At 52.5% G+C, this 14,862-nt stretch overlaps 1 protein-coding gene across 1 annotated transcript in view; it reads left to right on the top strand.

The window, feature by feature from the left end:
* Myo18b (myosin XVIIIB) overlaps positions 1-14,862 on the top strand; it is a 320,748-nt gene that overhangs the window by 57,874 nt on the left and 248,012 nt on the right. The window contains exons 9-12 of the mRNA XM_048784886.1: positions 3,021-3,099; positions 5,170-5,300; positions 7,833-7,927; positions 11,724-11,831. Coding sequence (XP_048640843.1) covers positions 3,021-3,099; positions 5,170-5,300; positions 7,833-7,927; positions 11,724-11,831 — 413 coding nt within the window. The remainder of the gene's footprint in view (positions 1-3,020; positions 3,100-5,169; positions 5,301-7,832; positions 7,928-11,723; positions 11,832-14,862) is intronic.

Below are 14,862 nucleotides of genomic sequence, written 5' to 3'. Positions count from 1 at the left end.
TGGGGGAGTGAAGGGTGGACACGGCAGCCTCGGGTCCCCAGGAGGCAGGTGAGGGCACAGGGGCGGCCTAGGGGTGTGCTCTTGGGAGACTGTGTTAGAGTTTGGCGGAGTCTGGGAAGGTCCAGGCTGAGGGCTGGTTGAAAGGGGGGCTCGGGGGAGCTGTTAAGGAGGCTTCCTCCTGAGGAGCGGGGCACAGACGGGAACTCTGGAGGGGGCTGGCACCTTGGCTGGCTTCCAAGTTTCTCTGACCTCAGGCAAGTCGTCTGCCTTTTAGGGGCCCTGGCTTCTTGTCTTTAAAATAAAGGGGTCAGACAAGGTGTTGTTTAAAGACTCCTTCCTAGTCCAGTGGCCTCTGCTTCTAGCTCTAAAATTAGTCACTCTGCCCTTGTCTCAGGCCCTGCATTGGAGGGACCATATGCCATCAGGTTGAGAAATCCCCCCGGAAAGCCCACGTGTCCCCCTGGTGACGAGGGTGCAGTTCCCAGCTGGTGACTGGGTCCCCCACTTGTCTGCTCTGCAGTTGGATTGCTGTCAGAGCAGGGCCAGAGCCCGCGGGCATCCCTGGGAGCAGGAAGTGCGATACCTGACGTAGAAGGGCAGCCATCTGCAGGAGGCCGTGGAAAGGCATGGAGGGACAGAGGTGGGCTCTAGGTAGGACAGGCGGCGGAAAGGACCCCGGGGGTTCCCGCAGAGGGACAGTTCTACCTAGCATGGAATAAGTCTTGAAATCAGAAGACCGACACCCTCTCAACAGAACTCTAAGGGAAACTGGGCCAACACAGAGAGAACTTCCCAGTTCACGCTGGAGTAATTTTCTCCGGAACATTTATGGAAATTGAGTTCAAGTGCCCGAGTCTTTAGCACCCAGGAATGTGGTAACTCAAACTTACCCAAATGCCCTTCTGTAGAGGTCTTCACAGTGCAAATTCTGTTTACCAATTATTTTGTGGGAACTTGAACATTTCCTTTGGAATTTAATAATATGCTGTATCTGTTAAGAAAGCGGATATAAATAGTCTCTGCCATTTAAAATTCAAATCACTTCAGGGGTGATTACATGCTGTATGCCAAGGATCTGGAGAGATCTAGGGAGCATGGTGTGCTTTCCCAAGAAAACACGAGTGAGTGTCCAGCACCCAGGACAGAAGTCACCTGTGTTCCAGATGCCTCCTCGCCGCTCTGCCAGTCCCTGACCCCACGCCAAGTTCACTGCCCTCCAGATCTCCAACACAGTGACTCAGCTCTGTTGATGCTGTGTGAACTTTACAAAAAATGTGCCCCTCTGTGTGTGGTTCTCTCACTCAGTGTCATGCGTGAGATGTGTCTGTGTCACATACCAGAAGAATATATGACAGAGACTATTCTAAAATATTAACTGTCCAGCCCTCTGCAGAAAATATCTGCGGACCCTTGCTCCATGGCCCTCTGCTGCATGAAGACACCATCCTGACTTATCCATTCTGTGCTGATAGACATCTGAGGCATTTCCTGGCCTGGATATTTGAACATTCTTGGGCAGGTGACTTGGTGCATCTGAGTGCAGATTGCTCCAAGTGTCTACTTTGGAGTGGAATCAGCTGATCAGGGCATTTGCAGGTGATGCTCAGCCTTGGTAAATACCACCAAGGGGCCTGCTGAAGCCACCTTCTGATTCTGCACTCCCAGCAGCCGGTGTGGAAATCCCACTCGCTCCGTACCTTTCCAACACCTGTCATGCTTGCTCACTATGTTTAGTGCTTCCTGCGGGGTTTGGTGCTAGCATATGGTTTTAATTTGAATTTCCCTGGAGAGTCCCCAGAGTCAGTGACTATGCAGAGGCTTGGGGACATTTAGTACTCTCTGATGTGAAGTGCCTAATTAATTACATAGTATTTTTGCCATTTTTCTTTTGAATGGTTTGTCTTTCTCTTTATTGATTTCTAAGAGTGCTTTATATATTCTAGACATGGGTCTGTGGTGCACGTGCATATTTACCAGGGTCTTCTCCCATTCTGTGGCTTGGCTCTTTTCTCATGGTGTGTTCTGATGCACAGAAGCTCCTAATTTTATGACAAGTGCAGTTTATTGATATTTTCACTGTTAGCACTTTTTTGTGGCCTAAGAAATCTTTACCCAGGATCATAAAGATACCCTGTGTTTTCTTGAAGAAGCTTTTTGCCTTATCTTTCCCATGTAGACTGACATTGCAGGGGGCGGGGGGTGGAGTTAGTGTGTGGTGTGAGGTAGGGTGGGGACACAGCCTGCACAGATTTCAGCTGCCCCAGCACCACCCCTGAAAAGGCCAGCCTTGGTCCTGCCCCTTTGAGTCACCTTGATCAGGACCCACGTGACCATCTCTGAGTGGGTCCTCTTGAGGACTCTGCTCTGCTCTACTGGTCTCCTTGTCCTTGGGCAGTGCCACCCTGTCTGAATTCCTGGTGCTTCATCAGGCCTTGACCTCTGCACTGCCACTTCCCAGCTCTGCTGTTTTTCAAGTGTCTGGACTTTTCTTGACAGTTTATGTTTCCATAGATTTTGGAATCAGCTTGTCAGTGTTCCTCGGGATCAAGGTCACCTGGAATCCACAGATTCATTAGGGGATAGTTGAATCTGTTTCCAGTTGAGCGATCCCGTCCCTGACCACGGTCTATTTTTCCACATTCAGAAGCGCTCTGTTTTATTCTCAGCGCTTCTGAACAGTAGCACCGACGCCATTCCTTCCTGTCAGACACTTCTCCAACTGCAGAAGCAGAGGTGGATGCGGGGGGCCTGAGTGACCGGAACCTAAACACTGGCCAGCACAACGGCGGCTGGCGGGGCAGATGTTTTTTTTTTCCTGCAGACTCCGGACTTTGACGAGGGTGTGATCAGCGTGGTCACCGAGCACTGGGGGCGCACTGGGGGCGCGCCGGGCCCCGGGCCCCCTGGGTGGGTGGGGCTCCAGCTGCGTCTCTCCTGGGCCTTCGCTGACCTCTCCTCTGGGGCCCCGGGCGGGCGGTGGGCCGGCCATGCTCTGCTCACCAGCCTGTGCTCTCCCGCAGGACTGCCCTTTCATCGTGTGCATGACCTACGCCTTCCACACCCCGGATAAGCTCTGCTTCATCCTCGACCTCATGAACGGTGAGCGCGGAGCTCCGCCCTGTCCAGGCTCAGGCTGCGCCCCTGTCCAAGCAGCTGGCGGCTGGCCGGGTCCACCCCCACCCCCGGGGGCTCCAACAGCCTCCACCCCTCGGTTTTCCACTAAAATCCATTTTACACCGTGGACTGTGATTTCCCTCGGGCCTGCCAGGCTCTCCCCGGGAAGTGGGATTTTGCTAGAAGATATTCTCATGAAATGCTGGCTGTGACTTTTTACTTTCTGGAATGCAGCCGGCCCGGGGTTTTAATTAGCTCAGTTCCCGGCCCTCGTCCCTCGTGTCTTCGGGATGAAATATCTCACAAGAGCACAGGCCCAGCACAGGCACCAGCAACGAAGGACCCCTGGGGCCAGCGCAGAGCGTGGACCAAGCTGCCTGCCTCCTGGATCCGCAGCTCTCCCGCCCTCGGCTAAACCATGAGCCGGATCCTGAGAACGCCAAATTCCATTTAGCTGGAAAAGCCACTTTCTAAGGGAATAGATGGCCTGGTGTATATGCAAAGTGGTTTAGTAACAAGAGTAGAAATGAGAAGGCTGCCATTGTAATGTGCAGATGCCTGCTTCTGTTCTGAAGTTCGCTTAAAGTTTTACTCTATTCTTTTTTATTTACTTTTTTGGAACCAGGCGTTGAACTCAGGGGTGCGTAACTGCTGAGCCACATCCCCGGCCCTTTTTTTTGTATTTTATTTAGAGACAGGGTCCCGCTGAGTTGCTTAGGGCCTTGATAAGTTGCTGAGGCTGGCCTTGAACTTGCGATCCTCCTGCCTCAGCCTCCCCAGCCGCTGGGAAGAAAGGTGTGCGCCACTGCACCGGGTTGGTTTTACTATATTCCAAATGTTTGATTGAAAACCAGATCTATCCAAAAATACAAAGGAGGGGCTGGGGATGTGGCTCAAGCAGTAGCACACTCACCTGGGGGCACTGAGTTCAATCCTCAACACCACATTAAAAAAATAAAAATAAAGATATATAAAATAAAATAAAAAAAGAATTCTTAAAAAAAATACAAAGGAATTCACAGACAGGATAACCAACCCAAAACGCCACAGATGTATCCCACATGACCCTATGGACATGAGGGTCAGAGCAGGCAGCCAGTGAACAGTGATGGGCAGAAGAGCTGCCAGGGGTCAGGGCCCACACACTGACTGCAGGGCTTGGGGGCCTTAGGACAGTGGGGATCCTTCACATTTTGATCTGGTGGCAGCTGAGCAGTAGCGCACCTGTGGGGAGAAAGAATCTTGTAAAAAGGTGGTCAAAAAGGTTGGACACACATTAGCTTTTATAAATGAATAAGGCTTTCCCTGTGGTTTATAGAAACACCCCTGACTGTTGGTGACACTGTGTCCCTTTAACAAGAAGCTGTAGGAGGAGTTCCTTTTCCCAATGTGGCATTAAGAAAATCTTCAAACATGCAACAGAGTTGAAGAATATCGCCAGGGACACTCCAATCCCCACCACCTGGAGTTTGCCCTAAAAATTTTACTGTATTTGCTTTATCAAATCTCTCTCCAGGCTGGGTGGGTGGCCCATGCCTGTCATCCCAGTGACTCAAGAGGCTGAGACCGGAGGATCACAAGTTCAAGTCTAGCCTCAGCAACTTAGCGAGACCCTGCCTCAAAATAAACCTAGCTCAGAGGTAGAGCACCCTGGGCTCAATCCCCCCGTACAAACCAAACAACTTCTCCAGGTGAACAGTTTGTATTTTCTGTTTGTCTATGGAGGCGGATGATCACAGGGCCATCTTTGGGTCTGTATGCGGGTGGATTTGGTTCCTGGACAGGATTTAAGGGGATCAGGGCAGGTTAGCTGGCCCCCCTGGATGGCGTAATTGGGAGCTGAGCTTCCAGCCCAAGGAAGCCCCCCCCCCCCGCCTCCTCAGTCTTCTCGTCGCTTAAGTTTTCTCTAAACCTTTAGCCAATCTACTGAAATCAGAGGTAGGTGTGTAGACCAAGCCCTGGCCCTGTTTTGCTGGGCCGTGACTATTTAGGGTGACAGTGACTCTGTTTTGCTTTAACATCGTGCAGTGAATGAGCTTCTCCATCTGGTTCCAGGGGGCGACCTGCACTATCACCTTTCCCAGCACGGGGTGTTCTCTGAGAAGGAGATGCGCTTCTATGCCACGGAAATCATCCTGGGGCTGGAGCACATGCACAGCCGGTTCGTCGTGTACAGGGACCTGAAGGTGAGGACGGGGCACCGGCCCCTGCAGCATGGTGGGTACAGGTGTTGAGCCGGCGGTCCCTGGGCAGTCCCATTGCCTCCCAGAGGGGCAGGTCCCTTTCTTCACAGCCCCATCTCTGTGATGTCAGTCCCTCCCAGACCAGACTCTGCAGGGCCGGAATCCCTGGCCAGCCCTGTAGTCACAGGAACCTCTGTGCCCGCTACAGTGCCCAGTGCAGCGCAGACACTAAGTCAAGAAGAGAAAACAATTAGCTGGGTGCAGTGGCGCACGCCTGTCATCCCAGGTGGCTCGGGAGGCTGAGGCAGGGGGATCGTGAGTTCAGAGCCAGCCTCAGCAACAGCAAAGGCACTAAGCAGCTCAGTGAGACCCTGTCTCTAAATAAAACACAAAATAGGGCTGGGGATGGGGCTCAGTGGTGAGTGCCCCTGAGTTTGATCCCCGGTAAATACACATATATGTATGTACGTATATGTGTATATAATATTAACTATAAAAACTCAAAAATGTGTTATATACCCTCAAGAGAACCATGAGTCACTGGTTTATGTGGAAAAAAAACAATTTACCCCATCTTCTTTAATATCTACATTNTATATATATATATATATATATATATATATATATAAAATACTTGTTAATTACTATATGTATAGCAATTAACAATGAAAAGTAGGGTAGGTGGTTTTTGGTACTGCCCACTTTGTGATCCATTATAGTTCACTCATTGCCTCACTGTGCAGCCGGTTTGGCCCTAGCCCTGTCAGAGTTGGAAGTGCACAAAGCCAAAGGCAGATCCTGACTCCTCTGGGCAGCATTGGCTAGCGAGGCTGGCTCCTGGCCCCCACTACAGCATCTCCCTGAGGCCAGCCTTCCCACGTTGCCTTGTTCTGAGCTCGCCTTCGAAATCCTCAATAGGAGTTTAGATCCCTGAAGTCCATGACCACAGGGATCTCTGTTCTCAGCCCAGGCATTAAAAATCATGAGGTTGGCTGATTCTGAGTGCGCCACTCCGGTCTGTGGGCATGGTCCTGGGTTCTGCGTGGAGCAGGGGGTCAGGAGGTTGCTCATGACATCCAGGTGATGCTCATCCAGCTGTAATGGACAAGAGCCTGAGGACAGGTGGAGATCAGAGGGACCATGGCAGATCGTAGACACTCTCATTCGAACATCTAAATGTGTAGCTAATAATGAGGTGAAAATTGACAGGAGAGCCCTTTGCTGATGGATGAGGAGATGCACGAGAGAGAGCTTGACTCTCATGCCAGATCCCTTCCCAAGGGCCCACAGTGGCCGGTTGTAGCATCCATGTCACCTGCCTCTCCCTAAGGAGCTGAGGCGTTGGTTAGCGTTATTAGGCGTTGGGGCATTATTAGCGTGAACCTGCACAGCCAGTTGTGGTGTAGAGGGACCTGAGGGTAAGGACAGGCGTGGGCCTGCTACAAATCTAAAACACTGTTTTTTTGAGCACAGTATGTTTTTCACAAAACACTTTGTGAATTTCAAACCTTTCTTCAAGGTTGAAGAATTATTCCCTTAGTGTTCATGTGAGCATAAAGAAGAAAATGTATTTTATTGAATTAGAAATAATTAGACATTGGTTGGCTCATGACATTTCTTTATGTGAGTTTCACAGAATAAAATACATGCTGGAAGCCCATGAGGTGCCATTATCATACATTTTAATTTAAATCTATAACCGGTTACTAGTCATCTTGATGCTGTATTTTTGTTTTCTAAGCTATTTAGTAAGCAGTGGCATTATTTAATTTCTATTCAAACTTAATTCAAGTCACTCATGATTATTCATGCTTCGGTTTTATAATAACATGCCATTATTTTTATTTCAAGCAAAACAATAGTTGATCTCCAGCAGAAAAAAAAAATGTCATTAGGGAGACTGTAATTCAATGTATATAGGGAAGGGAACTTGGTTTTCCGTGATTAGACTGGCCAAATCTAATCTTAATAGATGCATTTCTCAGAGTTGTGGGTGGAATCATATTTGGTCATTTGGTAGGGCCCTTGGTTAATGGTGTACAAATAAACAGATGACATTTATGGGGATTAGTGTGGCACCATGGAGTGCCTGGCTGTCGTGGGTCAGTGTCTTCCACTGGCTGGGGTTCCTTTCTGTCCTGTGCTACCCGGACTCATTTTCTGAGGTCCTATGTCTCATGTCAGCCAGGAGGCCAGCAGCCCGGGTCCCTGTTGGCTGGAGGCCCCACCCTGGCTGCCCCGCAGTTGCTGGGCGCTACTGAACTGTGGTGGGGACCTTCGGGGTTACCTGCCCTGTGTCTGATCCCGGGGAGCAGAACCCTCCCGCTCTCCCCCTGCCACTTCCTGCCAAAGTCAGGGTGAACAGTGTCACCCTCGGTCTTGCCCTACTCTGATGTGATAATATAAAGCTGTCACTCGTGATGACAGATACTCTATGATAAAAGTGGTAAGATGCAGAGTGTGCGAGCTTGTAGATGTCCCCATACCCTGGAACGTTCTGGGGACTCCTGAAGCTCATCTTCTCTTTCCGTTCAGCCCGCAAATATCCTCCTGGATGAGCACGGACATGTGAGGATATCAGATCTTGGTCTCGCCTGTGATTTTTCAAAAAAGAAGCCTCATGCGAGTGTGTAAGTAGCACACCCACCAAGCCCGGGCCTTCCTCCGCTGTGACTCGCGGTTCTGTGGGACACTGGCTTGGCCACTGGTGCCCCCTGTGCCCTCACCAGCCCTGATTTTCACGATGTGATAACACGAGTCAGGGGAGGATCCAGTATTGCAGGTTTGGGGAGCAGAAATAAGAGTGGGTGGGCTTCCTGTCGCTGTGTGGGGGGAGCATGAAGGCCCCCAGCGGAACAGCCCCCTGGGGGATGGGTGGTCAGCTGGAAGGAGGGCCTTGCAAAGGGGTGGACTGCATGCTGCCATGTGACCTGAAGCAAGGCAGTGACCTCCTGAACCCTCGGTCTTTTCTGCCATAGAATAGAGATAGCAGTAAATCCCTTGAAACTGCTCGTCATGAGGAGACATGGAAGAGCCCGTGGGCTGAGGGGGGTGCGGGCAGCTGGGCACACAGAGCTCTCCAGGCAGGGGCCAAGGCCAGGTCTCCCTTTGCACATCTGTTCTCCTCCTTTTTCCAAAGGATGTGCTGGGTTTTGGTATTTCTGGGTTTTTTTTTTCCTCACAAGAAATCAGATTTCTTCTGAAATTAAAGAAGCTAATCATCCACTTGCAATTCAAGCTTTTAATACGGGTCACATTGCTAGATCCAGATATTGCACCAGTCCTCCATGTGACCATACAGAGGTGACTCCTGAGGGATCCTTGGCCCTTCAGCAGACACGGAGCAGCTCTTGGCGTGGCCATGCTTGGCCAGTGGACATTGGCCAGCCTGGTTCCTGGAACCCACTGATTTCACGGCAGGCCTTCGAGCCAGCTCTCCCAGGGCTCTGTGGAAATCGTGTGGGACACACAGGGGTTTTCGTTTCTGCCTCTTTGGTGTCAGGTTTTCGGCGTTGTGGGGGGTGGGGGGGTCTGAATGTGTGCAGTTTGCAGTAAAGCAGGTGACTTTTGCTTTGTCTTTTAAACTCTCTCACTTTTAGCACCGAATCCTTTAGAATTACATCTTATTGTCCCTCTTGAGCGAGCATTGGTGTCCGTGTGGCATGGCGTGGGGGAAGCTCTGGCCTTCTCAATTCAGGCATCTGGGCAGAAAAGAAACCGCAGACCCTTCTCCAGGAGAGGGGTGGTTCTGAATCGTCCTACTTTGTGAGGGGCCACATTCAATCAAAAATTGCCCTTTCCAGCCGGATCCAGTGTTAACAGTGACCGGCGTCATTTCTGTAAACATATTCCTCTTCTCCCACAGAATCTGGGGTACAGTGATAAAAGCATTAGCGTTTGCTAGCACTTACAATCACCAGGCCAGAACCTGTGGTTGTATAAGCTTCTCCCAGGGAGTTCATCAGACATTTTTAAGAGAGTCATTTGAATTTTTAATGCCACAGCTATTTGGTATGCTAATTTCTTCAATTTACTGTAGTCATAACTAAATAGAATCCAAGAGTTCATAAGAGTTAATCTTCAAAAGAATTGACTTGCAGACACGAGGTTCTTCATAGCTTCACAGGGCCCTGGTGGCTTTCTGCTGACATCCACATCAGCTGGAAGGGTGGGCTGTTGTGCCCGCCTTGGTTACACAGGCCCGAGCGGCTTCCCTGTTGAACTGCTGAGTGTGAGGCCACCACCTACAAAGCCCAGTGCAGGAGGCACTGCTTCCTGGTCACACACAGGAGCAGCTCGTGGCTCGGGGTAAAGGCCCCAGGGCCACTAGGCCCCAGTCAGCTTCTCCTGCACAACGTGTGAGCCTCCTTTCTCTCTTCCATAAGCAGAGGACAGTGACAGTAGCCTCCTGTGCCCTTGTGAGGACCAGTTCACTAAGTGACCCTACAAGTGTCTATTCCACACTTGCTGGGTGCCCGCTGCTAGCAATATGGTAGGGACAGACCTGACGCTGCCCTGGAGCCTGCAGCCCAAGGAATGTGTGCAGGAAGTGACAAGTGGGAGGAGGGTGGTGAACCCAGGGCGTTCCTGGCCCCACCAGCCCGGCCTTGAATGCAGGATCATCATGGAAACCCCACGAACTGGGCTTTGTTATCTGCTCTTCACCTGTGCTTGTCAAGGACCAGGGGACGTGGGTGACTTAGACCAGGTCATGGGTCTGCAAGCTGCAGAGCTGGCACCATAATCCTCTCCTGTCTGAAGCCACAGCCCAGCTCACTGCGTGGTGGCGAGCTCTGAGGCTCGCAGAGATCTCCCTAGTGCTGGGCGGAAGAGCCTTGGCCAGAGTCCACCCTGAACCCCGTTTCTCAGGTCCACTCAAGGCTGCAGATGTGACCCTTGGGCTTCATCTAGTGGCTGCTCTACCTACAAACTAGCACTGTAGTTGAGCCTCCTGATCCGTGTTTAGACTTCACCTGTTTAGTGGCAGAATCAAAGACTATTCCAGAATCACATCTAACTGGGGTAGCCACAAAAAAACCAAAGGAAAAGTGACTAATTTGAGGACCAGTTTATTTTATCTAGGAACCCATGGCTGTCTCTTCTCGTGGAGTCTTCAGCGTTCAAGTTCAAGTGCTGGTCCAGTTTTAAAGGCAGTCCGGGTCATTAGCAGAAAGCGGCAGGCAGCGTTAGCAGCAGCCACGTGGGAACCAAAAAGGCACAGGGACAGGAGCCTGTGTCAGTTACCCAGTGCGCCCTGAGGGCTGGGGAGGCGGAGATGGGTGTTAGTTCATCTTTTCTATCCTGGGAGATGTCTTTCCATTCCAGGATTGTGACTTGATCCTGATAATTATGGGCTGAAAGGTCACCAAGAGGGCTTTCCAGGCAATGCTCAAATTAAACCCTCCCAGAGAAGGGTTTGGATGCCCTGGTGGAGATTTCCTTCGCGTTCTGTACAGCTCCGTGGTCCTGCACTGGACCCGCCCACGGGACCAACCCCACCCATTGTCACCTCTTCATAAGACTTTCAAAATGTTCCCCCTAGACAGGGCCTCCTGGGCCCAGGGATGACCCAGGATCCTTGCTGGTCCGGGGTGATTTCCTGGGCAGATCTCACTGCCTCTGCGTCAGTGCATTTGAAATAATTCTACTAGAGCGGAGGGCAGATCCCCACTGGGGAAATGCGGAGCTGCTCTAGGTGCGCACCGTCTGCGATCCTCGTGGCACCCGGAGAGTGGGGCGTTATCTCATCACCCCTTTTGTCGATGAGGAAGATCTATGAAGTCTGAGGGGGCTGCAGGACGTGCCCGTAATGGCTTTTCAGACTTTCTGGCTGTGTCCTAGAGAAGTTCCCTGGAGCCCCTGGCTCCTCGCGGTGGAGCTGCGCATGCTCAGCTCTGGGCGGAGGGATGCTCAGCTCTTGGCGAAGGGCGGGAGGCAGGCTGAGAGGGTAGGCCTTACAGACCTTAAGCAGATTTTAAAGCCCTATGTGCCTCATCCACCTGGGAACTGGGGGTGGGGTGGGGGTGGGAGGGAAGCTATGCTCCCACCTCCACCCCACTCCCCCAGAGAGGGCACTGGACCTGGTGACCTGCCAGGTCCTTTCCCTCCTGCCTCCAGCCCTGCTCCCCCACACCGCCCTGCACCTCTGAGCAGAGCTCTAGCAAGGACAGGAGGAGAGAAGAGCTAAGAGATTTAGATTTCACCCCTTAGGCCCTGGGGCTCCACTTCCATATCCGCTTGTGTGAACTGTTCCTATGAATTCACACGCTAATGAAGGCAGAGAAGGTGGACTTCCCCTTAGAGGCTCTGGGCGTGGTCTGGAGGCACAGTGGTGGCCTTGTCTTGGGTCACAGCTGTGTCTCTTATGAACCTTAGGAGCCTGACCCTCGGGGGTGCCCTGATAACCCGGTGCCTTCTTCTCCCCAGGGGCACCCATGGGTACATGGCTCCCGAGGTGCTGCAGAAGGGGACAGCCTACGACAGCAGCGCAGACTGGTTCTCCCTGGGCTGCATGCTCTTCAAACTCCTGAGAGGGTGAGTGCAACTGTCCCCCCACCATGTACCCGGATCAAACTGGAGAAGGCTCTGGGCAGAGGGTGTGGCTCAGTGGTGGAGTGATGGCCTGGTGTGCCAGGGCCCTGAGTTGGATACCTAGCAGCCCAGGAAGAAAATGCACAATATTTGGAAACGAGGAGACCCTGGTGTTGTCTAGAGTCACGCAGTGATCTCACTCTGAAAGATGACGTGGGGCTCCCAGGCCTGGAAGCCTGAGGGCTGCCCTCCTGGGAGCTCAGGGGTCCAAAGCCATGCAGGAGCCTCACTGCATGGAGACCTAAAGTAAGACTGCTTTAAAGTATTTCCATTGACAGCTCATGTTCTGGAATTGTATTGAAATGTAGATATTAAAGAAGATGGGGTAAATTGTTTTTTTTCCACATAAACCAGTTACTCATGGTTCTCTTGAGGGTATATAACACATTTTTGAGTTTTTATAGTTAATATTATATTCAGTTCTTGTTCCAACTGACAAATAAGATAGAATGGAAAAGATTCTGAAAGGGAAGTCCTCTCAAAGATGTTCCTGTGTCGAACAGCGATGTTGAGGTTGCCATGTTTAAAGACCTTTTAGCCAACTTTAGTGGAGAATTCAATTTTATTTTATTTTCTTGCAGCCCTGGGGATGGAACCCAGGGCTTCATGTGCCGGGCAAGTGCCCTGCCCCAGCCACACCCCAGCCCCGGAGCTCAGTTGTAATAGAGCTCTTTTGTGTTCTTCATTTTTGAAGATGCAGAAAGCACTTCACAGTTTCCTAGTCAAGATTGTCCCTCTGCCACCTGTCCTTTGCACTTGGCCCTGCAGGGGGCTGACCCTGTTCATCACAGCCTAAGTGAGCACCTGCGCAGCTTGCTCCAATCAGCACATCTGAAGAGATGCCAACTCCGCCTTCCCCAGCCCAGGCCTCGGGACCTGATGAGCCAGCCTTCTCTGCTCACTGTGTTCCCCGGGGCACTGCTGAGGCAGTCGGGTCTGTGTTCTGTAATTGAATCACCCTATTTGCGGAGCCTGGATGGGCTTAATTCCTGTCGTCAGACAAGCTGACCTGATTAGAGAGTTTATGCAAAGCAAACCAGAGAAAGCCATTGCCCAGGGGAGAGCCTGTCTCCCTGGGGAGCTGCCGGCAGGCGGTGGCAATGCCAGTCTTTGTTTTGATCCCTGCTGGGGACGGAATGAAAACACAGAATCTATGTCTAGGGAGTTTGAGGCTGATGGGAAAGTGGGCGACAGGTTAGAGTGTGGGAGAAGACAGTGGACGGTCGGGTTCAGCAGGGAAGTCTGCAAGGCCTTGTGCTTGGGGCTGTGCTTCTGTGGTCCCAGGGTAGGCTGGGAGGGGCTGCTGTGGCTCTGCCTGATGCACAGGAGTTGACCTTATGACCCAACAGGGTGGTTGTGGCTGATAAAGTGGGTCCCCTAGTATTTGGCTACAGTTCAACTTTGCCGCATGGGAAGAGATGCACTTTCCTGTGAAGCCCTTGGTTGCGCTCGATGGAAGTGTTCTGTTGGGGGGGGGGGCTCCTGTGGTGGTGGGGGGTCTGGGCTGGTGGGACACCCAAGGGAGGTCATGGGATGGGAAGGAGGAGAACAGTGAAAGAGGCAGGGACTGTGTCTTCCAGGGAAAGGCTGGGAGAGGCCGCCTGGCAGTCGGGGGTCCGGAGAGAGTGGCACCCCCGTCCCAAGGTCGTGGTACTGAAGGGCTTTGCCCACTGTGACTACAGAGGGCAGGGGATTCAAGATTGGCACAAGACTGGGCATCAAGCACTGAGCCACCACCTGGAGGAGTGGTCTCCCCGGTGTAGGAAGGATAGGGCGAGGTGACTGTCCTCAGTGACACTGTGACCTCATGCCATAGTATCTGTTCAGAGTCCTTCACAGAAACCTACAGCATTGAGATCAAAGCGTGGGAATGTGTTTGGCTCCAGGATTGGAGTTCAACTCGATGCACTTTTATTGAGTACCTGACACATACAAGAGACGGTTCCCGGGGAGGTGGGGGAGGGGAGGAGGAAGGCAGGGAGGCTGGAGGGCCCCTGAGCCAGAATAGGGCCACCGCAGGAGCACAGAGTGGGGCCCGTCATAACTTGGCAGGGTGGCCAATGTCATGTCAGGCTAGGTGGGAGGTGGTGTGCGAGTGGGCGTTGTGGGATGGACAGGGTCGCAGCCTGGCTGGGGGTGGGATGAGCAGAGGTTCCGCATGGGGGGCGAGCAGGAGCAGGCTGCTGTCTTGCATGGCTGCCCGGAATGGTGAGTCCCCGTCAGGGTGAGAAGACCAGGTTAGGATCCCGCAGCCTCATATGCCATGCTGGGGGTGTGGCCTTGGTCCCCAAGGTCCCCAACCCTGAAGACCTTGAGTATAGGAGTGGCTGGGCAGTCAGGCTTTCAGCAGGAGGGTCAGGCAGCCACGTGGAGAGGTGAGGCGGGCGAGTGCCGAGCTGGGTGTGGGCGCTTTGCCTGTGGAGGACAGTGGCATTGCCACCCAAACCAGCATCTGGAATCTCACAGGTTCAGAGTAAGCCCAGGTTCCTGAAGGCCGTTCAGGAGCGAGACCCTGTGCTGGGGTCCTTAGGAGGCAGGACGGCACACAGGGCCTTTGTCCCCTGAGCTGCAGACCAAGGCAGCAGCCACATGGAGGGACCTCGAGCGAGTGGTCTCTGGCATCCGGGTCTCTCCTGCTGTGGAGAACATAGCCCTGGGAGCCGTCTTTTCCAGAGAAAAACGCAGCAGGAAACAATGGAGCAGGAGGTTGAGGGGCCTCTGGAGTGCTGGCTGAGGGTGGCCTGTCCCCTCTGCATCCTGGCACCCTCGAGAAACAGCCACAGCCGACCTGGAGTTGCAGCTGGAGACACCTGGAGACATGCCTGGAGACACCTGGAGACATACCTAAAGACACACCTGGAGACATCTATAGACACACCTGAAGACACACCTGGAGACATGCCTGGAGACATGCCTGGAGATACCTGCAGACCCACCTGCACAGCACAGTTCCCTTCCCGGCAGAGCCTTCTGC

Source organism: Marmota marmota, unplaced genomic scaffold (assembly GCF_001458135.2).
Source record: "Marmota marmota marmota unplaced genomic scaffold, marMar, whole genome shotgun sequence".
Lineage (NCBI taxonomy): Eukaryota > Metazoa > Chordata > Mammalia > Rodentia > Sciuridae > Marmota > Marmota marmota.
The sequence above is the reverse complement of the archived record's forward strand: the minus strand, read 5'-3'. Positions and strand labels throughout refer to the sequence as shown.